The 25044-nt window shown below is 41.3% G+C and overlaps 1 protein-coding gene across 2 annotated transcripts; it reads left to right on the top strand.

Moving 5' to 3' along the window:
• The first annotated feature begins 1021 nt into the window (after positions 1-1021).
• On the top strand, positions 1022-16483 carry zdhhc8a (zinc finger DHHC-type palmitoyltransferase 8a). Of its 2 annotated transcripts, none has more exons than XM_005941556.3 (10): positions 1022-1601; positions 7922-8043; positions 8149-8306; positions 8970-9142; positions 9257-9359; positions 10658-10749; positions 10840-10963; positions 11063-11177; positions 11759-11871; positions 11965-15866. In XM_005941556.3, exons 1-10 carry the CDS (start codon positions 1498-1500, stop codon positions 13267-13269), a joined length of 2409 nt encoding a protein of 802 aa, XP_005941618.1. In that variant the 5' UTR covers positions 1022-1497; the 3' UTR covers positions 13270-15866. The 2 variants fall into 2 exon arrangements, with proteins under 2 accessions (XP_005941618.1, XP_042077615.1); XM_042221681.1 differs by having other exon boundaries at positions 1474-1601; positions 8153-8306; positions 11965-16483.
• Positions 16484-25044: the final 8561 nt, after the last annotated feature.

Raw genomic sequence — 25044 nt, 5'->3', positions numbered from 1 at the left:
TGCCTTCCCAGGAAACTTCCCCTGGTAGATTAAAACACAGAAAGAGGTAAATCCAAAGCCAAATCTGAAAGTTCAGTGAACAAACAGTGAGATTAAAGGGCCAGCAGCCAAAGCTGTGAGTCCTCTGATAATTGACATGTATGGAGACAAAGAACAGAAACACTCAGTCATCCCCGGGCACCAAATGCATAATTTCCCAACAATCCAAGTAAAGCTTGTTCAAAGACATGTGAATGGAGCTCTGACCGAACGAATTCCTGCCAGCAGTTGAGAGTTTATCGGCACTAATCTTTGGTGCGTAGGAAATCATGACAAAAGTGTCCTAATTATCATCTTTTGTACTGTAGCTAGACTTTGTGATTTTCTCCATGATTTTTTTTTAACGATTAGAGAAGGAACATTGTCCTTTTAATTTTACAAAGTTTCTGCCTCTGCCTGCTAAATCTTGAAAATATAACTGTTGTGCATCCTTAAATCTTCTAATCCCTTGGTCTTCCTGGTTAAACCACAGCAGGGGCGTGTCTGGTGGGGTAGAGGTGGCACCAGCCCCTCCCCCCAGTTTTTAAAGATGTATTTTTTTTTAATCTGCTGATAAATTGCATTATTATAGCTCAAATTACTCAGCAAGAAACTAAGATAATTGGTTACAAAGCTAAAATAATACAGTGTGCACGATTTTGAAAATTGCCCCTACACATACTCATTATGTGGAATGACACTTTTGCGCATGTGGTCCTTTAAACAAATTTTTATCGTAGATATAACGACTAAATGCTGGGTTTTTTTTCACTTTACAAATCAATACAAAATGATTGCCACTTTAACGTAATAAATCTGTAAAAGGACACAGGGCACAATTAATTTCTGATTATTGCGATTTCCGGGACCCGCTCCCTCACGCCCTCTCCTGCCTAGTGGAAACACCCCTGAAAAGCTTTCAAGACAAGGCAAAGAATTTTTTAGTGAATTTTTTAAGTGAAAATGAACGAATTTCTTAGGAACCACGCACCAGTAAATAACTTACTAACTTCATCACTGCAAACCCTTCACCGATCTTATTTCAGTGGTGTTATTAAGCACTGGTATGAGCAGCAGTGGTCATGTGCAACAATGGTGGGAGAACTGGAGGAAAAGAAGTAGTTCATGAGATCACAGCAGGGGGTCTCAGTCGGCCAAGTGTAGTAGTGCTTCACGTCATTGATGAGTAAAAGCACCACCTTTGGGACAGACGAGAGGCGGCATCTGTGCGCTGCTGGCGGCCGGGACAGACCAACCGGGACGCAGGAGTGAGGAGCGGCTCTGCGGGCTTTTATTTGTATTTTGTTTTTTTGAGCTTTCGGGCTTTTTTTCTTCTTCCTCACCCCTTAACTATGATTGTCGTTTCTCGGCGTTTTGCGATTTATGAAGGGCTTTGCAAACAAACCAGCAGGGACTTTTGCGGTGTATTCGCCGTGCGTTTCGTCGGTATGAGACACTGATGAGCGTGGAGAGGACAGGATGCCCGCCAGCGGCGCCGACTCGCTGAAACCCAGCGCCTTCATCCCGGTGTGCACGGCCGCCTGCCTCCTGGTCGGCTCTTCCTCCCTGTTCTTCGTCTTCACGTAAGTACGAAAGAGTCACGGGAAACTGGTGTTTTACTGCACGGATCATTCAGCTGAGCCATACATTCAGACACCTGTCATCCACAGCTACTAAATATCAAATAGATATGTTTAAGCGTTAGAAAAATATCACACATACCCCCAGTGTCCTCTCTGGCACAGCTAAAGATTATTAAACTGAATGCAATTTACTCCACTTTTACTCTCCCGTTTTTAAATTAACATTTTATTTTGAAAATCCAAGAAGCTGTTAAAAAAAGAGCAAAATTTCCTCTCCTTTTCACTGTCTTCACTCTGCTGGCAGACCCGCCGGGGCTGCTAACATCTGACCTGGTTAGCTGGCAGTTTGGACTTGGGTCTGGGTGCCTGCCCGGTGCACCCTAAGGACCCAAGTGTGAGCACAGTTACTTTACGGGATAAGCCACCCACAATCAGCATGTCTCAGTGTGTCACCGTGACCCATATGTGTCATAAATTTAGCTAAAGGAAATCAAAAGAGGCTACCCCTCTTGCAAAAGCCCTGGAAATTCACTGCAAGGTTTCTCGCAATATGTGATAAACTAAAGAAAATATAGTTTTAAATATGCAATAGAGATGTTAGAGATGATGTTTCAGTCATACTGGCTTTGACCTATTTGTGAGGAAATTGAGGTTATGTCCAAGACTGAAAAGACTCCACCCAAGCCAAATTTGAATATAATATTCTATAATACCCTGAGAATCCAATTTAAACGATGACCATAAATTTGTGTAATTTGTCCAAACATTTCAAAGCTACACAGAGAACTACAAAGTAATACTAATGCACTAAATGATAAAGCTTTTCCATATTCATCATTGACTTTCTGCAGGCTCCCACATCATAGGCTATATGTCAGCCTTCTGACCCCTCAATCTCTGTAGCCATATCTGCCCTAGTTTTTCTCTCTATTCTCAGGCTGTGCACTGTTTCCACTGGAATCTGACACCAGATTGGGGGTATGGGATTAGATTCCTCTGGTTGATGTCATGCCATCCCCCATCTGGGAAAACCAAGTCTGCAATCTTTGAGTTCACAATAGGTTATTTGGAGATAAGAGTCCGAATAAGTGAAAATGTTTACTGTAAATGCGAAGGGATAGTTTTGCAATTCCTTTTTCTTTGATAGTTTCCTGCAATATTTTTCCCGTGTATGTGACTGAAATGTTTTAAATATCCTTGCTTTAGAAGAATGTGAAAATTAAATTCTTGCTCTCCTGTTTAAAACTATGCACCTTTAATCTGGTTAATCTGCATAGATGTAGCTGTAGAAATCCGTGTGGGTGGATCAGCCACAACATTAAAACCATCTGCCTAATATTTTTGGTTCTTCCTGTACTTCTGAAGGAGATCTAATTATTTAGGGCATGAATAAGTGACCTTTAGGGGTATCCTGTGGTGCTGGCACCAGAACATTGACAGCTGAACCTTTGGGTCATGTGTGTTGAGGAGTGGAGTCTCTGGTTTGTTTTGGTACACCTTGTGGATGGTCAGTTGGATTGGATTTGGGATTGTTGGAGGTTGAGGAGACTGGGCTCTGCTCTTGAGTAATTTTTGAGATTTGTCTATACACATACATAGACACAGCTGCCATTAGGCCACCCACTGGTTTGTGAAGTCCAGCTTTTAAGCCTCAAGCCGAGCATTTTGGCCTTGGTGTGTTAGCTCAGATCTAACTTAAAAAACAAGGGGCATACAGGGGCACCATGTCACCCACAAGTTAGGCCCTCTTTAAAGCAGCGGTCCCCAACCTTTTTTGCACCGTGGAGTGGTTTAATGTCCGACAAAATTTTCACGGACTGGTGATTAAGGTGTCGCGGATAAATAGAACTAAATAAAATGATACGACCAAGACAAACACTGTGGTATTTTGTAAATATAATAGTAAATGCGAATTCACTGTGTAATTGTGTAACTTTATTAGCAGCGTCCTCCTGAAATGCGCCAACAACACTGAGAGTAACATCCTCCTCTCTGCCCCTTAATGCTCTCTGGTCACTATGGTAACGCGTAAATATTTCTTTCAAAATAAGACACACAACTACAACACGGGAAAAGACCCAGTTAACCATAAAACCCCCCCCCCGAAAACCAAAAATTTCAGCCTCAACTCTTCCATCTGGGGGTGAGGGGAGGAAAACAGGACAAAAGACACACTGTGGAAGAGAGTCAGAGATTAATAATAACTAGTGATTAAATGCAAAGTTTTTTATTAACACACACACAGTGAAAAGAGCTGAGTGAAGAAGAAACATTCAGTGCATCATGGGAAGTGGGAAATGCATTGGCTTCACCTCTCACACACGGAAGCCATGTCCTTCTTTTATATACAGTCTATGGTCACATTGTACAGCTGTGTGAGGTTGGTGCTGTTGGAGCATCATTCCCATTGGTGGGTGGGGTGCAACAGTGTTTAAGTGGGTGCTGCATATCAAAGTAAAATCAACTGCAATGCTCAGTGTTTTTTAATGCTGGGGCTGATCATTGTCTCTGTATTGCATTCTTATTATGGAGTGTTTTAATGTGGAATTATTTCCTTTATTCAGAAGTTTTTAAATGTTAGCATACAGAGATGTTACAAACGGGGAAAACTCTTCAGGCCTGAGACGTATAGAGACATAGAGCTCATAGGCCAGAAACTCTTGAGCATCCCTGCAGACCATCTATATCCTATGAGAGAAAAAAGAAGTCGATGAACTCCTGACATGATAGATTGAAAAGAGACTGCTTAATTGGGACTGCAATGCCAAACCAGCAAAACTAGGACACTGCAAGTGATTGAAAGTGAGTGCAAGTCAGCTGGAGCGACCTTATAACATACACTTTTAATTAATTATCACATTTCTGCAGAACAGAGATCGACATATTCTGACCACAGGACCTCTGAATCCCACAGACTGTATCCCAATCTTTAGATAAACAACGAAACAATATGTCTGTCTTACCGACCAACAGTATAACATTTTGTTATTATTTGTGCAATTTAATGTAAGTGTCTAAAATGCTCTTCTAGCTGTGCGGTCGTACATACTGCATGCAGCTAAAGCAGACTTAAAGGTCACTCACAACTGCCTTAAGCAGAAACATCTTGTTTGAGGAATAAACAGCAGACACTGAGTTTTGTGGACTGCCGGTTAAATAGCTTGTTTATCATATATTTTTTCCTCGAAAAGCAGAGGTGGACAGGTGCTGCACTCTGTTCAGCCCGTCCCCTGTAACACTGAATCAAAGGGACATCGTTGTCATCTGCCATAACATCATCGTTTTGGTTCCTGTGAATCATGGAAACACACAGTAGTTAGAGAATACCAGCCAGGACGGCCTTGCACCCTTGAAGTTATGTCCTTTGTGTGTGCTCACGTGCACATTCACAGTATCATTGTTCATGTTTTTAAAGTGTTTTTAGCTTTTAAACCAGAGCAAGGTGACATGAAAATTCCTCTCCAGAAATCGCAGTTACCCTGCAGCCACATCTCCTTTCATCTGCTAATATTCATGCAATTATCAGCGTCAGCAGCTCTCTATGAGCATTAGCAGTACCAGCATGCATACATTCATTTCTGTTTCCAGTCGGGCTTTGGGAGTGTCAGAGGACGACCTTTATATCCGTGGCGGCTCCTTTGTCTTCCTTTGCCTGATAAAATTCACCAGTTAACCGGTTTCCTGCTTTTGTTCCTCTGACCGTGAACTTTTGTTTGGGTCAGTGTTTAAGGTGTGGTGCATTGTTGAACACTGCCAGACCACCAACAAAGAGCAGAAATGAGAAAGAGCAGCAGAAATCCCCCTTGTGCTGTGTTCCAGTCTGCTAGGATGCAAGCATTTTTGCATTGACAAATACTGACATTTAAAAAAGTTACAGTTGCTTAAATGGGCCCCTAACTCCAAAAATCCTGGTTTTAAATTTCTCAAGATCTTGCATGTGATCTGCTTATTAGCAGCAGTTGACTATTTCACAATAGTCAAACGAAGACAGTTATAATATGCTTAACGCTTAAATAACTTACACAGTAAAGACTTTTCAAAGTTGGCTGATCACCTTCAGCCTCTCACGGTCATACTAGACCAAGTTTATGCTGCACTACCAAAACCTTTGAGTGTACTGATCCCATTAATCTGACATTTTATTGATAAATTGCTATTTTAAGTTTTTCACTGAAATTCAAAACACCAAGCTAAAGGTGCAAAAATGCATTCACACTGCGTGTGGAGAATGTATTCACGAGCGGCATTTTCTGCACGGCTATTGTCTCTAGAAATCTGACAGATTATGATGTCATTTATGTAACTGCAGCGCTCACAAAAGGAGCCCTGGCTACTGGCAGTAGTGAAATTGCAGCTTGACCGACTGAGTGGTGTCTGCCGTGCCACTGACCCACTGCAGGGATGAGCGCAGTGTGCAGATTGCAGAGCAGCTTACTGTTCTGCGTGATTTAATAGCGCCCCTGCCCAGACTGTTTCATTAGGTAGGGCCTGCGGCGTAATGAACTGTCCCTCCCTGCGGTCCAGATGGTCTCAGATCAATTGGTGGATGCATCCACATTACAGTCTGGTCCATATCTAGCTTCTCTTCGGTTAAAACGTGGTTTGTGCTTGTAATTTAAGAGATAACTGCAAATGACAATGAGCAGTGTTACTCTGCTTAACGTAACCAATAAACTATGACAGTTTAAGGACGTGAAACATGACCACACTATGTGAGAAGAACTTGGACACAAATCCCTAAAAAACTATGTGGGCTGGAGGCTCGTATTCTGCTCCTTAATGTTTTTCTCACATATTTTTATATTTTAAGATTCAAATCTTTTCATTGTGCGGCATTTTTTCACATCTCAAAAGACGTGTTTTGCTCTGAAAGCGCTGAACAAAGATTGCAAGTTTTGTGAGAAGTTCCCTCACAACAATAAATGTAGTGGCTTTATGTCATGTTATAGAATATATAGTATCATGTTGTGTGATATATGGTCGCCTTGACTGCGTATTCTGTGTGTTAAGCATCTGATGTGAGGAATCCACAATGAACTGGACTGACAGAAATTGTCTGTAATCCAGAGTTCATAATCCAGGGATTACTGTGTTTGCAGCTGGCATGGCATCAGCAGGCATTCCTCCTGCGGGGCGAGACCCCTCCCCCACCCCTGCCCTAAAACCAGCCTGGGTGTGGGTTTGGTGGGTAGGTTTGAGAGGGGGGTTTGGGGATTGGAGGACTCTTAATTTTGTGGCGTTTTCACTTTAAATCAGACTTCGTTTTTAATCAACTATGTTCCATGAAGTCATATTCGAAATAAATAAATAAATCACGTAACCTGTTTTGACACGTTTTCCCTTTCAGTCCTAAAAGATACATCATATTATAGTATTTTATTATTGATCTGAACCCATACTGATAAATCCATAAGCAAAAGACTCATAGAGTAGATAGTCCAATCAACTGATGTTCAATCAAACACTGCTAACATAATCCAGTGGATATTAGTCTCTCTCTCGCTCTAATCTCATGCAGTAGAGTCGAATCATTCACAACGGTTTTAATTAGTTAGTAGCGCTCATAGTTTGCAACATTTTATGCAATTAAACAGATCAAAATCCAACTTAACGTTAAATCCGCCAAATCTTCTTTTGACATTTTTTCTGTCCATTTAATTGCTTATTATAGTTATAATATTAATAGTTATATCCATATGAGCCACCCTTTATTGTAGTTCTCTGTCTAGTAGCAGTGTGCAGGCTGTTGTTAGAGGGCTGAACATTTAATGAGTTAGCAGGGTAATTATCTGCAGCTTTTTTTGTTTTGCCTCATCACATAGACACTAACGTTCACATCATTGTGCTGGGATCAGGGATGTCGCGGTGGCCGTCGTTCTATTTTCTGACTTTTTAAAGAGTAAACGATTCAAAAGTCATCGACAGATTATTCGGTAATGAAAGTTATCTATCGTTCAAACCCTGCTGTGTAACGAGGCACAAGGTGCAGAAGGATTCTGTGCAAGGAGAGACCTCCATCGTTTAATCTCCTGTTGTGGGCACTGCTGAGCACACGCTAATACATGCTTATCTGTCACTGTAAACAATTACTTTTGGAATCCACAGCTCTCATCACAATAAATGGGATGAAGATGATCCCTTACAATCGTTTTCTTTTTTTTAAAATTTTGATAGCTGCGTTAAAATTAACCTCTAAGTGTTGGATGCTTGCAGGGCTCAAAAACATCCATCCAGTTATTACAGCTGGAATTTGGATTTGCATAAGTGCAACTGCAGGAAATTGTGTTTATGAATATTCTCATGTGTGTGTTTGTGTTCAGGTGCCCGTGGCTGGCTCTGACCATCTGCCCTGCGGTGCCGCCATGCTGTGCCGTCCTTTTCCTTTTCGTGCTGGCCAACTTTACCATGGCAACCTTTATGGATGCCGGCGTGCTCCCAGTGGGTTAGTAATCAAAGCAAAGGGGTCATGTTTATTATGTTTACAGCAGACTCGATCACTAGTTTATTTGGGAGGTTTTTTTTAGCAACTCCACATCTTGTTTCCCAGCCAGCGAGGATGAAGACAAGGATGATGAGTTCCGCGCTCCGCTGTACAAGAACGTGAACGTGAAGGGCGTCCAGGTGCGGATGAAGTGGTGCGCGTCCTGCCATTTCTACAGACCTCCACGCTGCTCCCACTGCAGCATCTGTGATCACTGTGTGGAGGTGAGCGGAAGAAAAACTAGATGATTGAGAGGGTAAAAAACCAAAAAACACAAAAACAAATGCGGTGGGAAATTGAAATGGAGGAATTGTGTGATAAGGGTGTGGAAGGCACGGAGGGACAGATCAAGAGGGAAAATGAGTTGTTGCTTCTGAGTGAGTGTAGCAGTGTGTCGGGAGGAAAGTCAATAAGGGGGATTTCTGCAGGGTGAATGATGGCCAGAGGGTGTTGGAGAGAGAGAGGGAGAGATCTCATTAATCAGGTTAATCCTTTCCTCAGATCCTTTGTGGACTCAGTAGAAATACAATTTGAAAAACGGGCTCAGACAGCATCTACTGAAAAGTATGTGTTTACAAAGCACAGCAGGTATTACTGTTCTATAGCTGCCTTTTTTATTTTTTCTCTCATTTTCTGTGTTTTTATTGTGCTGTGAGCTTTGTGTCTTTATATTTCTGTTGTGTAGCTCGTGTTTTATAGAATTTTCGGTGTACTTGTGTGCTTTTTGCATTTTAAAGGCCCTGTTTTGAATCAGCATCGCAAATTAGCTTAAGCCATAAATGCTGCAGTATGGGATACTGTTTCATGCTACATACATACAAACTGTTCTACACCATACCAGCGAAAAACTGATTTTTAGTATTTTTCCCCCTTTCTCAATCTTTCAGGACTTTGATCATCACTGTCCCTGGGTGAACAACTGCATCGGGAGGCGAAACTACCGCTACTTCTTTCTGTTTCTCTTGTCACTGACTTTTCACATGATTGGTGTCTTCACTTTTGGCCTCATATACGTGCTGCACCACATGGATGAATTATGGAAGCTGCACTGCACTGTCACGTATCCTTATGCACACTCAATATATGTGTGCAGCTATCTTTGCTTGCATATTTTGACTATTTTGTCTAACTGATTCTAACTAGAAGTAGTTTTCCTTATCATTGCTTTTTCCAGTTTGGTAGTGATCAGTATATCGGGGCTGTTTCTGATCCCTGTCCTCGGTCTCACTGGATTCCACTTGTATCTGGTATCCAGAGGACGAACCACCAATGAACAAGTCAGTTTTTTCCATACATGTACATTACTGTTGGGAACATAGAAGCATATGAATGAAACTGAAGGACTTAATGATGTTGTATTGTACAATTCTGTGCAAAAGTCATTTACTTCCAAGGAGCCAGAATTTTAATTTTTAAAGTTGTCTTGAGCAATAGTTCTCCATGTTTTCTGAAGGTCTTTCAAACTTTTCCTTTGGACAAGGGCTGATTGTCTTCAATTATTTTCAGTCCAGGGCTTTTAACTGACTATTTCCAGAGGAATGTTTCTTTTAAAAAATATTGTTAAGCCACTAAACAATGACCTATAAATTGTCCAAGTGTAAAAAAGCACCTAACTATCTACATAAGACAGACAACTTGGCAAAGAATCAGTTTTAAACTGTATCTGTGCTTTGTAACTAGCAGCTTGTGGCAAGTGCACATCATTTGTTCCCATTTCTTTAGCCGAGTCTATGAAAAATGCCAAAGATAACACAGTTTGACAAGCATAAAATAGTATAGAAGTACAGAAGAGGCAAGTCTAAAAACTACTTACAGCAGATGGAGTATTAAGTATCATAAAGTCAGGTCCGTATGAAATAGGTGAAAATATAGCAAAGCACTGACACAGGACCTGAGAGATGCATCTGACCCTTCAGCTGATCCATTTGCTGTTCACTGAAGCCTCATCAGAAATGGTCTCAGTGCAAGGCTGGCTGTCAAGAAGCCATTCTTAAGGAAGAGAAACAAGGTGAAAAGGCTGAGGTATGCCAAATTACACAAGAACTAGACTAGAAATCAGTGGCTGATGGAGTGATGAATCCACATGAGAAGTTGTTTAAATTGTCAATATGTGTGGAGGTCAGGAGAGAGGAACAAGACTGAGTGTCTACAGCTGTCTGCAAAACACGGTGGAGGCTCTGTCATGGTTTGGGCTGTATTTCAGTTGCTGGTGTTGGGAATAATCTTTACTGTTCAGCATGACAAAAACACACTGCTATTACTATAAAAGCAAAGCTTGATATAAAAGCACACAACTGAACGCTATCAGTTATGGATCGGCCTCTTCAGTGGACCTCAACATTACTGAAGCAGTGTGGGATCATGTTGACAGAGAGCAGAACAAAAGACAGAATCAGCTTTGATGTCCTTCAGAGTCCTGGGGAACTATTACTGAAGACTGTGCTTCCATGTAGGTTTGCACATTTCAATAAATCGCTGCACCTATTTCCCATTTTCATAGCAAAATGTATGACTTTTGCACAGTACTGTATGTATACACGTAAAAACTCTAATATACTTCCTCATATTTTCACAGGTAACTGGAAAGTTTCAGGGAGGAGTAAACCCTTTTACACGTGGCTGCTGTAACAACTTGGAGCATCTAGTTTGCAGTCCCATTTCTCCAAAGTAAGAAACGTTCTCCTCCTACATCTTCTGCTTAATTTAAACCTTTAATCTAACTTTTTTTTGCTGTCTGTCTTTGTCCTGGGACACCAGGTACACAGCAAGGCCCTGTAGGAAAGCAGTCATCCACATTCAGCCTCCGTTTTTGAGGCCAGAAATTGAAAGGCAGATGCCAGTGAAAGTCAGAGGCAACGGGATACAGTGTCTCCAGAATAAGGTAAGCACGAAGAGCTTAATATTTTCACACACTTGTCAAGTGATATATGATGTATGAGCTATATCTCTCATGTCTCTGGCTTTTTTTTTCTTCTGCCAGCAAACCTCAACCGGAGCTGTCAAGCTGTCAGACATCAAACAACCGAAAACTCCACCGCCGCTGCCTCCGAAACCAGACCACGGTCTGTTGAAGAGCCAAGTAGCTGCCATGGATGGTAATTTAAAATGACACATATGCTTATATCCTGTGATAAGCATGCATCTGTAAAGTGAAGCGGCCACATTTTTTGTAACATTTTTTTTAATTAAGTAAGAGAAAAGAGGGACACTTTGAGGACTTAATTATAATTTGATAAATAAACATGTACTGTTGGATTGTGGGCTCATACTCTTCTTCCTGTGCAAACTGCAATGATTACTGCACCAAATGTGCAATAATTACATCTTAAAAGTTTTTTTTTGATCAAGTCTTTTTTAAAAAGATACATCTTCTGTTATTGGAAGTACTTTTGGTTTTCGAAATCGGTAAAATGGAAACTTGTGACCCACTTTTCATAGGTTTCCATCTATATTATCTATCAGAGGGCTTTTGGCGTGTGTGCTTTAGAGAGATTATGGAAAGTATTTAGAGACAAACTAATGCACTGTTGGTTTGTTTTTTATTTTTTTCCATGGGATTTGTTGATGATGAAAAACCAAGAACTCCTTTAAGCCATCTTTGCTCAGATGCATTGGCGGTTTTATTCCATACGTTTGCTGTTGCATGCCATTAATCTGAAGCTGACTTCTTTTTTAGATCCGGGGCATCATAATAAAACCGTCCTTCCTGCATCTATTCCCACCGTGCCACAGCTACGACCTGTCCTTGAGGCTATATCCAGAGGATCATCGCCTGTTCCTCCAGAACAGGTGACTTTCAGAGTTTATTCCATAGTATATAAGTTTTGGTTTTGATTTGTGTCTGAAAGACTCTGCTGTCTGTTTTGTATTGTTGTGCTTAAGTTGCTGAAGACGTCAGATCAGCAAGGGAGCAACAAAGGTCCTGACCTCCACTCTGAGTCTAAAGGAAGCCCTGTGAGATGCAGCCAACAGGCCAGCCTGCCTGTCCAGCCTTCCCTCCAGACCAGCGCTGTCTCCAGCTCGCTGCAGCTCAACTCTCTGCCGCTGAACTCCCGTTCTCTCACCCTGAAACACACCAGTCGCAGTGGCAGCAAATCCCAGCTGCCAGCCATGCATGCTGACAATTTGGAATCCAGTCCCCGGCCTGGCATCCTGTCCTCTTCCAGCCTGCTGGCCAACCACAACACCAGCAGCAGCAGCATCTCCTATGATAATGTCATTCCTGCAGACCCTCAGGCCATGGCTCAGAGAGGGGCCCCTCCAGTCAGCTACCCCCATCACTTTATGACCCTGGGCACAGACGGGAACCTGCAGCGGTCGCATCCTCGCACATACAGTCCCGTGTTTATGGGCATCAGCAGACAGTCTCCTCAGCCTCGAGATCCCTCACCTTCTTTGCAGGGTCTAACCTCCAGGGATGCCTCGCCTTCTTTCCAAGGTTTTATTCAAAGAGTCCCTTCTCCTGCTTTCCAAGGGCTGTTGCCAAGAGACCTTGCATCCCAAAGCGTAATGTCGCGAGATGTCCCACCTTTGGGTTTGGCGATGCGAGATGCTGCTTCTCAGAGTCCTCGAGGTAGTCTTCGGGATCTCATTCCTCCAGACATGACACCTCCGCTGTCTGCTGCTGCGCGCTATGATAACTTTTCAAAAGCCATCATGGCTTCTATTCATGAGAGACGGGAGCTGGAGGAGCGGGAGAGGATGCTCCGTCGCCAGGTGAGGACCCAGGCGCTGTTCAGCCCTGATATGGGGATCTATGACATCCCAAGCAGGAGAAGTTTACCACCGGACAACATTCGACCTCCGGGCTCCCGGGGACCAACTCCGCCAGCCTACGGCTCCAGGGAGTTTCTCATGAGTACGGGCGTCCTAGGTTACAACATCAGGACCTCACCTCTCTCCAGCTCGTCAACATCTTCTCTCACACATGGTCCAAAAACCTCCAGCTCTCCTCTGCAGAATAGCAGCAGCAGCCTACAAAGCAGGGGCAGGTCTTCCTCTCCGGCCTGTTACCCTCCCGAGAGGTCGGCCCCAGGCTTCCCTTCCTCTACGTCCACCCCGCCCCGCTTTTCCTCTTCCTCAACCTCCTCTGCCCCCCTGTACGCCTCCTATGCCAACACGAAACGTTCCTCTCTCCCATACTCCGGCGAGGCGAAAGACTCTGTCACTTTGGGAGCCCTGAAATGAAAAAAGAAAAGAAGAAAAGAGTCATGTTTCTGGTGGTGTGAATGACTCATCTATGCAGCGTTAGTCTCAGTCTTCACAGCTCCGCAGCGTGTAAATAAGAAGCCATTTGGGACTTCCCTTTGTAGGAGGGTGTGGGACAAATAGATACACAATGATGGATACACATAGAAGCTATATTCTTGGAAGGTCATGTAAGTTTGAACAAAAAAAACAACAACAACCCTGTGAATCTCAGGATAGCTGTGCCTCCTCTTACAGACAGAGGGAGCTCTATAAACTCAGAAGAGCTTTGTGAAGAATACAGATTAACTTATTTGTTTGTATGTCATTTGATAATACTTTTGTGAAACAGTGTAACAATACACTTTGCCTCCTCCTGAACAACAAAAAAAGAAAACTCCCTGTTTAGTAGAATTTTGTAGCTGTTTATATGAATAAACCTATTTTGTAATTTCCACTTATGTTATTTATTTGTGATGTGAATTGCCACTAAAACACCATCCAGGGTTCCAGCAGTTCATTCAGTATAAAGGGTCTCACAATAATATTTTGCTATAAATTATAAAATTCTTCTATAATACCAAAAACAAAACAAAACTGGATATACTCATAGGAACCTATAAAATGAGCAGTTGTGTCTCTACTGCCAGCCATGTTTGGGCCAATCGAAACTCTGATATGACTGCGACACATCACGTCACAAGCAAAATAACAGTATTTCCAGCAGGACGTGAGAATAAAGTGCTTTACCTCCCTTCTATGTAAAGTTTAACCACACCTGCTATAAATGAAAGCCTGCAGAGTGTGTAATAAAACTGAAAAAGGCAAAATAAATAAAGATAATAATAATAAAAAACCTCAGGCTTTAATAGAAATTGCTAGAACATATATTTGTTTAGCAATGATGATAATACAAGTGGATAAAAATATTTATATCATGAGTCCGTAAGGAGTGCGATAAGTATATTAGGGTAGTGGCTCCATACTGCCACTCTCTGCACCAAATTTGTGCACGGCACCCTCTAGTGAACAATTTCAGAAGGAGGCATAATGTTCAGCTAGAGCAGCATGATCCAGCAGATGATGCAGTTTTGGGTAAAATGCCAGAAAACAGCATGATGATGTCTATGTCAGGGGCTACGAGTAATGGAAAAGACCATAGGAGGCTCTAGCTCAAATGCAGTTTTATTACATAGTACGAGTGGGTCACATTAAGTTAATTAGAAAGAAAAAAGAAATGTCACCAAGACTTCATTCATCTACAAGAGGTGGTGTTAATGCTTCACAAGCATCAGATGAAGAATCAAGTGACAGATTTTTCTATTTTTTTCTGCTTCCGACAGCTTAAACGGGTCCGTTCTTCTGGTCGACCTTCAGCGTCAGAGCAAACTTATGACTAATTCAGTGTTTCTGGCAGAAATATTTCTGATAACAGGAACTTTTACTACGTCGAGCCCGGATAGACTGTCTTTGTTTAGGCAATAAATGACAAGATTCAACGCTCTGAGGCCAAGTTTTCAGGTGAGTTATTGTTGCGTTTGACCTCAGGGCGGACAGAAGCGCAAAGATGACAGAAAGTCTTGAAAGGCCTGAATGATTTAAAGTGCTGGCAGGAACTTCCAGCACTGCTGACAGATCTCTCACCAGTGTGGTAAATTCAAAAAAGCTCACGCTTCGCAGCTTAGTTAAAGACCTGACAACAAAAGACGTGAAACATGACACATACACACACAAAAAGGAAGCCTCTCCATTACGGTGCCAGAGTGCAACAATTAAAATGTAAACAACATTGTTAGGCAGTCATCAGAGTGCTTGTTATTGGCAAAAATGTCTAACACGTTTACAGATTGCATTACACAGCCTTTTCTGTGAAGACTGTGAAGATGACAGTGAGAAACTCAGAGGGGGGAGGATGACAGACAATGTCGGGACCTTAAAAGCAATGCGAGAATCCAGGAGGAATGTGAATAAGCTGCAAATTATACGAGTCACTGACATATTCTTGTCAAGGAGCTGCGAACCAGTGCTCCATGCCACTTTTTAGAAGTGCGCTTTTATTTATTTGCAGTAGCAACAAATGTGCAGCAGTGAAACGTTGCAAAGCCCAACACTACAGTCGTAAAAAGCCATAAAAGACTCAATCAGGTCAATCGTGACGAGGCATTTCCAATTCCTCTTTAAAAGCCTTTCCAGCTTAAATGTAAAAGGATCGGGTTATTAAATATCACTTTTTTAAGATAACAGGCACATTTCTTCTCTAAAGCTCTGATTCGGGTTTATACTTGCTGTTTCCTTGGCTACTAATATAAGAGCTAGTAGGCAGCGCTCTTTTAATATGTAAACACTGAGCTGGCTAAAGTTTAAAAAGGTGAAGCTTCAGAGTATGTAAAGTAAAACAACCCAGTGAGGACTGGTTGGATGTGTAGCAGTAGGAAAAAAAGAGCTTCCTTGGCAGCACCTCAAAGCAGTTAAAGATGCAGACATGATCAAGACGACCTGCTGAAGTTCAAACAGAGCATCAGAATGAGGAAGAAATATGGTTTAAGTGATTTTGAACATAGCATAGTTGTTGATGTCAGACGGGCTGGTGTGAGTGTTTCAGATTTTCACCACACAACCACCTCTAGGGTTTACAGAGAATGATCTGAAAAAGAGAAAATATCCAGCGAGCAGCAGTCCTCTGGGTGAAAATGTCTTGCTGATAGCAGAGGAAAACGATCAGACTGCTTTGAGCCGTAAGGAAGGGAGCAGTAAATCAGGCAACCACGTGTTACAATCACAGCATGCAGAAGAGCATCTCTTGAAGCATCTTGAAGGCTACAGCAAGCAAAGACCACACAGATCCCACTGATGTCAGCTAAGAACAGGAAACAGAGGCTACAATTTGCGCCGGTTCACCAAAATTGGACAATTGTTCAGCTAAGACTTGGTTTCTGCTGTGATATTTGGATCATAGGGCCAGAATCTGGTGTAAACAACATCAAAGCATGGATCCATCCTGCCTTGTATCAACAACACAAATTTCAGGTTGCTGGTGGCGTAATGGTACGGAGGATAGTTTCTTGTAACACTTTGGGCCCAACTGAGCCTCGTTTTAATGCCATGCAAAGCCTACCTGAGTGTTGTTGCTGACCACGTCCATCCTTTTATGACAACAGTTGGTTGAGGAATGTTTTTAGCACCTTGTTGAATCGGTCCCATGAAAAATTAGCCAAAAAGTAAGGTACAAGTTGTACCTAATAAAGTGGCCAGTGAGTGTAGACTTTAATTGGATAATGTCAAGATTTTTAAAATGACAGTAATTGAGTTGCTGCCTTGTCTGTTCCACTCGGCAGATGTAGGCTGTGATGCATAGTTTTGTTTGCCAAATGCAAAGAAGATGAAAAAGAAAACAAATAAAATTTTTGTGGCTGAATTGAGATTTTTCTTTCTACTCTGGACAGATGTCGTTATGAAAATGTCTGGGAAACAGCGTGGGCAAACATCACATGTTTTTAAAAAATAAGACAGCTCAGCGCTGAGACGGATGCCACGGGCTTAAAAGGGAGAAAACGTTTCTGTTTCTGCTCCATTGAAACTTAAAACAATGGCATCAATCAACACACGAACAAATCTCGGCGACGATTTTCACACTTGGTCAGGTTTTCTTCTTAAGGGTGGTTTAATTTAAAGCGCTAATGCCTTGTACTTGTTCAAATGTACATCAGGGACACAATGAAGCATCACAATCCCATTGTGACAGATGAGCACACAACACAGTAGCAGAAACCCACACATCACATCACATGCATGTGCTATGCATTTCATTTGAGGCTACATATCCAGAAGCATACATCATTCTTGTGGTTTTCATATTTTCCACTTTTCACCCTTTCGACTTCAAATCTTACTCATGCGTGTGCTGTAGAAATCACTCACTTTAATGAAATGCATTTGGATGCCATGATGTGATGTTTTTTCCTCCTTTGCTTTGTTGTTTTCTTGCTGTCTCGCCCTCCTCCCCCGTCTCCCCATCTCCAGCCTCCTTTTTTTTTTCTAGCCGGGGGTAAAGTGATAATGACGGTAATGACAGGGATGCTGTGCAAAGACGGGATTGCAGGTTGTTGAGTTAGAGGAAAGGGATCAAAAGTATTCTGTGCAGGCTGTGTTGTCTGGAAAGCCCTCCATCTTACATCATGCTATTTTTTTACCGTCCATTACAAACATGTCTGTCTAATCTACATGGTCTCAGCTTTAATCTCAAAGTGCGAAACTATTGCAGCTTGGTTGCTGTGCAAAAAAAATAAAAACATAAACCCCAAATATGCATGCTGGCGGATTTAAATGACACATCCAACTTTAAACAGTCATTAAAGGGTTTGTGTGCGCATTGAAAGAGTTATTTGTTTCTGTAATTGTTTCCCCCGTAGAGTGAAGAGACGCACAACCCACCACGCCGGGTTTTTGAGCGCAGGCTTTTTCTCCTTTGTGCTTCCTCGGCTTTCTTATCAGAAATGTTTTGGTCTTATTTTTGTGTCAGTCAAAGCAGCAGTAGCTTCACTTTTTAGTGTCCCGAGCACCGCTTCTGTGTTAATCAAAAGAAAAACCCTAATTATATAACAATTAATATTCAGTACTTAAACTATTGAGCTGTACTCTGTAATATATGCTAATATACGCTTATATGCTGCTGGTCTTCTTACATACATGTTATGGGGACTCGTGCTAACCTCTTTACATGATCTGATTTGATCCCAATCAATCCGGAAGTCGCCTAAATCTTTGAGGAAACTTCTTCAATTGCAGCTGACTGACCTACATTCGTGCCAATGACTGTGGAGCTGTATCTTCCTCCCTCTCTCTCTATTTCTTTCCACCTCATTGATATGCCTGATGATCAGAGGCATCGCTGAACTAGCTGATTGTCATTTTCAGCTGCAGTGGCACTGATGCATTTCATTTCCCTCCCCGGGCTCTCTGTTGGTGTGATTAAGAAGTCGCTGCAGTGACACTCGACAAGGAGGATTTGGATTAATAGCAGCACTTGCTCTTTTTCTTTGTCAGACGGGGGCACATTTTATAATATTTACATTATTTATAAAGTCACTGGGAAGGGGATGCCACGTAGCACCGCTTGAAGCAAAGTTGCTCTCCGTGCAGGTGATGCTGGGAGGCAGCTATTGCTGTTTCTACAGGCTGCCAACGGGGCGCAGCATTTAGTCAAAGTGAAAAGTCAGGACACAAGGTAAAGCTTTGCCATCTATAGTCTGAAGACAGACTCTAAGTCTGACAGGAGCCCCTCTAGAAGCAGCAGGATTTGCACAGCTTTTTTCTTCTTCTTAAGTTTCACTCGCTGAAAATAAATGTGTAGATCATCTTTAAATATTTGAATATGAAAATATGAAAGCTGACCTTTCTCTCCTGGAGCCGAATCGGTGACCTTTTCTGGTATTTCCAGCGTTATTATGCGCTTTGGGTGGCACCACCATCTGAAATATGAGCAGCATTCAACACTGCTGGCACCAATTTCCTGTGCTTTTTTTTTTCTTTTTTGTAAACTCTTATAGATGTTTTGTCTCGGTATTGAAATGAATTAGCCTCAGCTGCACATGCCAGCTGAACAGAGCAGAGGTGGGTAGTGCGGGGGTTTAATTAGGACAGAAGTCTGCGTTGAACGTGCGCCTCTGTGCGGCTGCAGGAAAAGGTTGTGAAATGCCCCGCTGAGCACCAAAGACTGTGTGGGCATTTCATTGCAATTAATGTATCACAATACACAGTGTAATGTAATATGTTTTCTTCTCTGTGGGTGTTTGTCACTAGACCCTTCTTGCTGCACTGTACTGCTCAGCCTCAGTGTGTTTGTGTGTATAGATTATGGGCAGCAATAATTACATTCATCTCTGCCATACTGTAGAACCAATTTAGTAGCCTTCATCACATGCACAGCAGCCACAAACGGCATTATTGAAACTTAAAGGTGGTGTGTGTGACCGCAGAAGTGTGCGTGTGTGTGTTTCAGATGAAGTAATAAACAGTGCAGAACAGGGTTACTATTCACTCTTTACTTTAGAAAACATAGTTTCATGTGCATATTTGTGTAAAGGTGTGGGAAATTAATAAAAGATGTGAGAAAATCTATGAGATGAAGATATTTCCTGGTATAACAGTTGGTCAGAGTCTTGGCAAATGCTCATATATTAAATAGATTCTAAGCACTTAACAATGACCTTAACTGATACTTTGTATTCGCCACAAAGGGTCCCGGCTTTCTGAGTTTCAAGGAAAGTCTTGTAATTCATCAGTTTGTGACAAAAGAATAAATTGCACTTGTTAGACTATTAAACTATCATAAAAGGCGTGAAAAAAAATCGTTAAACCTTGAATCTGTGGAAAGTTTTAACCCTTTCATGTTGCGATTCTCAAAGAGGGACTTGTTTGAATGGCCTGTTTGTGCACAAAGCTGCAAAGGGTAGAATTAAAAAGGTTTCTGATTTGTCATAGTGCAGTGGTAGTGTTATAAAACAATGCAGCTCAGTAGAAACATCTATTTATCTGACCCGAGTATGTAAAATAACGCATTTACCTATAAACACAGATTGCCCCAGTTTTCAGTGATTTGTCTTTGTCTGATAGATGTGCAAACTGGATACAAACTTCTGCATATAGTGCTGGCTGTTGTATTTTTAGCAACGATAGAGTCCAGTTTTACATTCTGTTCCCAATTGCACTCATTGAATAAAGAAATATTGGAGACCATGGAAACAAAGAAGAGAGAAATCTCCTATTTATCTCAGAAAGTCAGTTCTCGTATTTCTAAACAACACAGCAAAATGATGGATTATTTAAACTCTCATAAATGTACTGTAGTCTTGCTATTATGATCTGAGATGTGCTTCAGGTTTAAGAGCAGTGTATCCCTTGGAAACTAAAGTAGAGTCACTGAATACAAAACCACACTGATAGCTGAATTCTTGTCTAGATGCATGGTGCAGTTTTCCACCATGATCCACAGACCCTGAGGGGATACTGCGAGACAGGTTGATGAACGTTAAAATAATGCGGCTGTTATTGCATTAATCAGGGTCACTGAATAAAGAAGTATAAACATAAAACATGGGAAAAAATGCAAAAAGCGTTTGCAAAGTACCAAAGACACATGAATAAATATGGCGAGGGAGGACAGTGTAAATTTAAATCTAGTCCATGGACTAACACAGTATTCAATTTTTATGTATATAAATATATACTTGTGTAAGGCATATGCAATGTTTATGGAAGTCTATGGAAAATTATACTTATAATTTTATTTTAGCACGGCACAATAACCTACTTTTCCCTCCTTTTTTGACTTTTTATTTGCATAATATCTAATATAAATACACTGACCTGTCAATAAAAGTTGTACACTTGAATATTTCATTAGACAGGCTTTAGCTTTCATGGTGGCACACATTCGCTGTGGCATCGTTTCAATTAGCTGATGCAATGTCACAAGCTTGTTTCACCAAGATCTGCCATCGCGATTGGAGAATTGGGCCGCTGTGTAAAGTCTTCTCTAGCACATCCCAGATATTCTCAAATTTCCAATCCTCTGAGTCTCTTCGCTTGGCTGTGACTTCGCTGTGATTTTTACAGTTGACTTTTTACAATTTCAAGATTTTTTTCCAGACCACATCTCTTCTTTGAATCTGCCAAAATGATTCTTCCAAGTTTTAATAATGCACTGATAAGCTCTTAATCCAATATTTAGTTCAGCACCCTCCTTCGATTTTCCATTTACTTGATGCAGGCTAATAATGTGGCCCTCCTGAAATCGAGTAAAATCTTTTTCAACCCACCTGGTATGCATTCAAACATAATTAAATAATCTGTTGTCAGCAATGTATATTAATAACTCCAGTCATTATTCAGTGGTATACTTTCACTTACTTAGTTAAATCCAGGCGGTGGTTTTACCACACAACACAAAACAAACCCACCCATTGATGGGTGGGTTTAAAACCCTTGACGGTACTGTATATCTATTGAATAATAAGTAAAACAATGAATCATCACTCAAATCATGAGATGCAGGATTGTATATTATTAATGCTTTTCAAAAATAATACCAAATAAGTAACAGGAATGGAAACAACACTAGTAAGCTGTTGATTCAGGTTGTGCTTAACTGGTTCACGTCCTCTCTGATTAAATGAAAAATGTTTATTTAAGCAAAAAATGATCAGTCCAAGCTGGCCAGAGTGAGGCACTAATTAGGGGCAGCTCTGCTATGCTGATGACACCCAGGTTTATATCTATTTAAAGCCAAATGCTGCTCTCCTCTCTCTACCAGCTGTTTTCAAGCAAATTGTAAGTCTTGATGTCATTTTTGACAGTACAGTCTCCTTTGATGGTGTCACACCCCATCTTTATGCACCTGTTCCCCTGTTGATCAGACCTTGATTTCTTTTTTTTCTTGTCACAAATAAAAGTCTTGAATAAAAGTACCCAAGAAAAAACATAATATTAATATAAAATTTCTTTAAAAACTGACAAATTGAAAGTATTTTCTTCAAAAATCTGCAAGCAGTCTTAGGTGTGTTGCACGCATTTTGCAGTGATTACAGCAGCAACATCATGGAAAATTCCTGAACGTTAATGTCCCCACACCCCCGCACTCTCTAATATTTAATGGCACTCTACAGCGTTTATGATCTGTTCACTAATTGATTAAACAAATAAAAATGCAGAGCAGCATCAAGACTTTGCTGATGTTATCGAGGAATTTGGTAATATTTCTCTTAGAATCAATAAATTCATGTCCCTTTTCAGTGTACCTGGACTACAGGAAATACTTTTATTTTGATGTTATTCTTAAGTAGGTGATTTATTTCCTACACATGAAATCTTTCAGCAACACCATTTCACACCCCCACGTGCTGTTTTATCAACAGCTGCTGAAGTATTGACGTCTGCACATGTTTGAGCTGGACTTTGCTGTCTGGGTCAAAGCAGAGAAAACTAATTTATTTAGCTCATGTGGCTTATTTATTACATCCTCATCCTCTTTTTTTTTTTCTTTTGCTGCTACTGTCATTATGTTTTGCTGTAGTACTGGATATTTATTTGGTGCTTATTTTCAAATGAATGCCATGGTAGATGAATGACACCTGATGATTAAACATGTGGCAAACCCAGCGGAGGAAGGTCTCCAAACACTGAAAATGTCTATGGTAGTTGGTGTGCTGAGGCTCAAATGGGTGAGAGAGGGTAAATGGTCACTTGGGGTTTGAATCCAGAAAGGCCACTTAAGTGGACGGACTGAGTAATGAGTTCACTGTAGGAGGGTTAATTCAGGCTGAAGTTAACGGCTGGAAGTTAAAAGCAGTTCAGTAAAAATGAAGGAGCCTGCAGGCAACACATGCTGTCACACTGAAAAGATGTGTGTATATCAGGTGGGTACAGACTCTTTGTGCCACAGCAGCTCTTACTGTCATTCAGCAGTGAAGCAATTTCTCTATTTAGCCTGTAGACAAAGTGAAATTTGCGGTTTAGACTTATTTAATGCTTATGCGCAATCTGTTGCAAGTTTAAGATCTGAAATATGGAAAGAAGCCCACAGAAAAAGACAGATTAGTCTTGGCTCACAGATTAATACAGCTGGCATTCTGTACCCTTAAGTGTAGTAAAGTCAAAGTAATTTCCCAAAATTCACAACCTTGTAAATGTCAATAAATGTCATCAAATTCATTTTAAAAATTAAAAGGCCTCATCCATCATAATTCACATTTAAGGAGCTCAGCAGCGTCATTCTCTCACACTAACTCAAATTCATCTGTCAGTATCAAATATTAAATCTGGTCACTTATAACTTGAAATAGGCCCACATATATTCATGTTTTTTTTAAACAAACTGGAACAAATTGAGACAAGGTTTGGTCAAGATGTAAGATTAAGATTTAATAGGTGTTTGGTTTAAAGAGCACTCTCTAGGTTTGTGAGCTTTTAAAAAAATCCATCTCCGTCCCATTCACAAAGTTTTGCGCCATCTGCTAACTGACTGCTAACTAATCATGTTTGGATTTGTGACCAAACCCTCTCTGAAATCCTGCACCATACATTTCTTTGTCATGATCCCTGACGTGGTACCAGGATCTTGTGTTTTTATGGCTTGAATTTTTGTTTACTATTTGGTTCTTAGTTTTGTTTAATATTTTGATTCTGATTCTCATTCATTCCTTAGTATTTCAATTCCTTGATTATCTCATGTGTATAAATAGTCCTTCCCCCGAGAATTTGTCTTGTCATATGGTTACCATTCTGTTTGCTTACTTGGTTTTATGTTCTTTACTTTATTAAACTGTGTGTAGGACTTCATTAGTTTTGTTCATGGATTTTGCAAAAACCCACATTGATTGACTTGTACGTTTATATCAGTCTGCCTCTTTGCACTCCTATCCAGACTCAACAACTGTAATAGTTTTCATATCTACAGTGGACAGTGATAGTGAAGATTATTTTAGGGGGGAAAAAATTGGCAACAAGGGCATGGAGTTCACTAGAGCTTCACAGGGTGCCACTGGAATCCTCTTCCACTCCTCCCTGATGACATCATGGAGCTGGTGGATGTTAGAGACCTTGCGCTCCCCCACTTTCCATTTGAGGATGCCCCACAGATGCTCAATAGGGTTTAAGTCTGGAGACATGCTTGGGCAGTCAAGTACCTTTACCCTCAGTTTATTTAGCAAGACACTGGTCTTTATGGAGGCGTGTTTGGGGTCGTTATCATGTTGGAATACTGTCCTGTGGCCAGGTTTCTGAAGGGAGGGGATCATGCTCTGCTTCAATATGTCACAGTACATGTTGCCATCCACAAATCCATTCCCTCAATTTACTGTAGCTCCTCAGTGCCAGCAGCACTCATGCAGCCCAAACAATGACATCCTACCACCGTGCTTGACTGTAGGCAAGACACACTTGTCTTTGTACTCCTCACCTGGTTGCTGCCACACACCCCTGACCCATCTGAACCAAATAGGTTTGTCTTGGTCTCATCAGACCACAGGTAATCCATGTCCTTAGTCTGTTTGTCTTCAGCAAACTGTTTGCAGGCTTTCTTATGCATTATCTTTAGAAGAGGCTTCCTTCTTGGAGGACAGCCATGTGATGCAGTGAGTGACGTATGGTCTGAGCACTGACAGGCTGACCCTCCACATCTTCAACCTCTGCAGCAATGCTGGCAGCATTCATACATCTATTTTCAAAACACAACCTCTGGATATGACACTGAGCACGTGCACTCAACTTCTTTGGTCGATCATGGCGAGGTTTGTTCTGAGTGGAACCTGTCCTGTTAAACTGCTGTATGGTCTCAACCACCGTGCTGCAGCTCAGTTTCAGGGTGTTGGCAAACTTCTTATAGCCTAGGCCATCTTTATGTAGAGTAACAATTCTGTTTTTTTCAGATCCTTGGAGAATTCTTTGCCATGATGTGCCATGTCAGACTTCCAGAGACCAGTATGAGAGTGTGTGAGAGCAATAACACCAAATTCAACACACCTGTTCCCCATTTACACCTGAGACCTTGTAAAACTAACTTGTCACATGACACGAAGGAGGGAAAATGGCTAATTGGGCACAATTTGGGCATTTTCACCAAGGGGTGTACTCACTTTTGTTGACAGCGGTTTAGGCAGTAATGGCTGTGTGTTGAGTTATTTAGAGGAGATACCAAATTTACACTGTTAAACAAGCTGCACACTGACTGCTTTACATTGTATCAAAGTGTCATATATTCAATATTGTCCCATTAAAAGA

The sequence above is a fragment of the Haplochromis burtoni genome, unplaced genomic scaffold (genome assembly GCF_018398535.1).
Source record: "Haplochromis burtoni strain Fernald_Lab_line unplaced genomic scaffold, NCSU_Asbu1 Contig_72, whole genome shotgun sequence".
NCBI lineage: Eukaryota > Metazoa > Chordata > Actinopteri > Cichliformes > Cichlidae > Haplochromis > Haplochromis burtoni.
Note: the sequence above shows the minus strand (reverse complement) of the source record. Positions and strands in the feature narration are given on the sequence as shown.

Excerpts from the sequence above, each read along its gene's own strand:
- zdhhc8a (XM_005941556.3), top strand. The coding sequence starts at position 1,498 with ATGCCCGCCAGCGGCGCCGACTCGCTGAAACCCAGCGCCTTCATCCCG. Across the intron at positions 9,143-9,256 it reads AAGCTGCACTGCACTGTCAC|TTTGGTAGTGATCAGTATAT; the intron begins GTATCCTTATGC and ends TGCTTTTTCCAG. Across the intron at positions 11,178-11,758 it reads CCAAGTAGCTGCCATGGATG|ATCCGGGGCATCATAATAAA; the intron begins GTAATTTAAAAT and ends CTTCTTTTTTAG.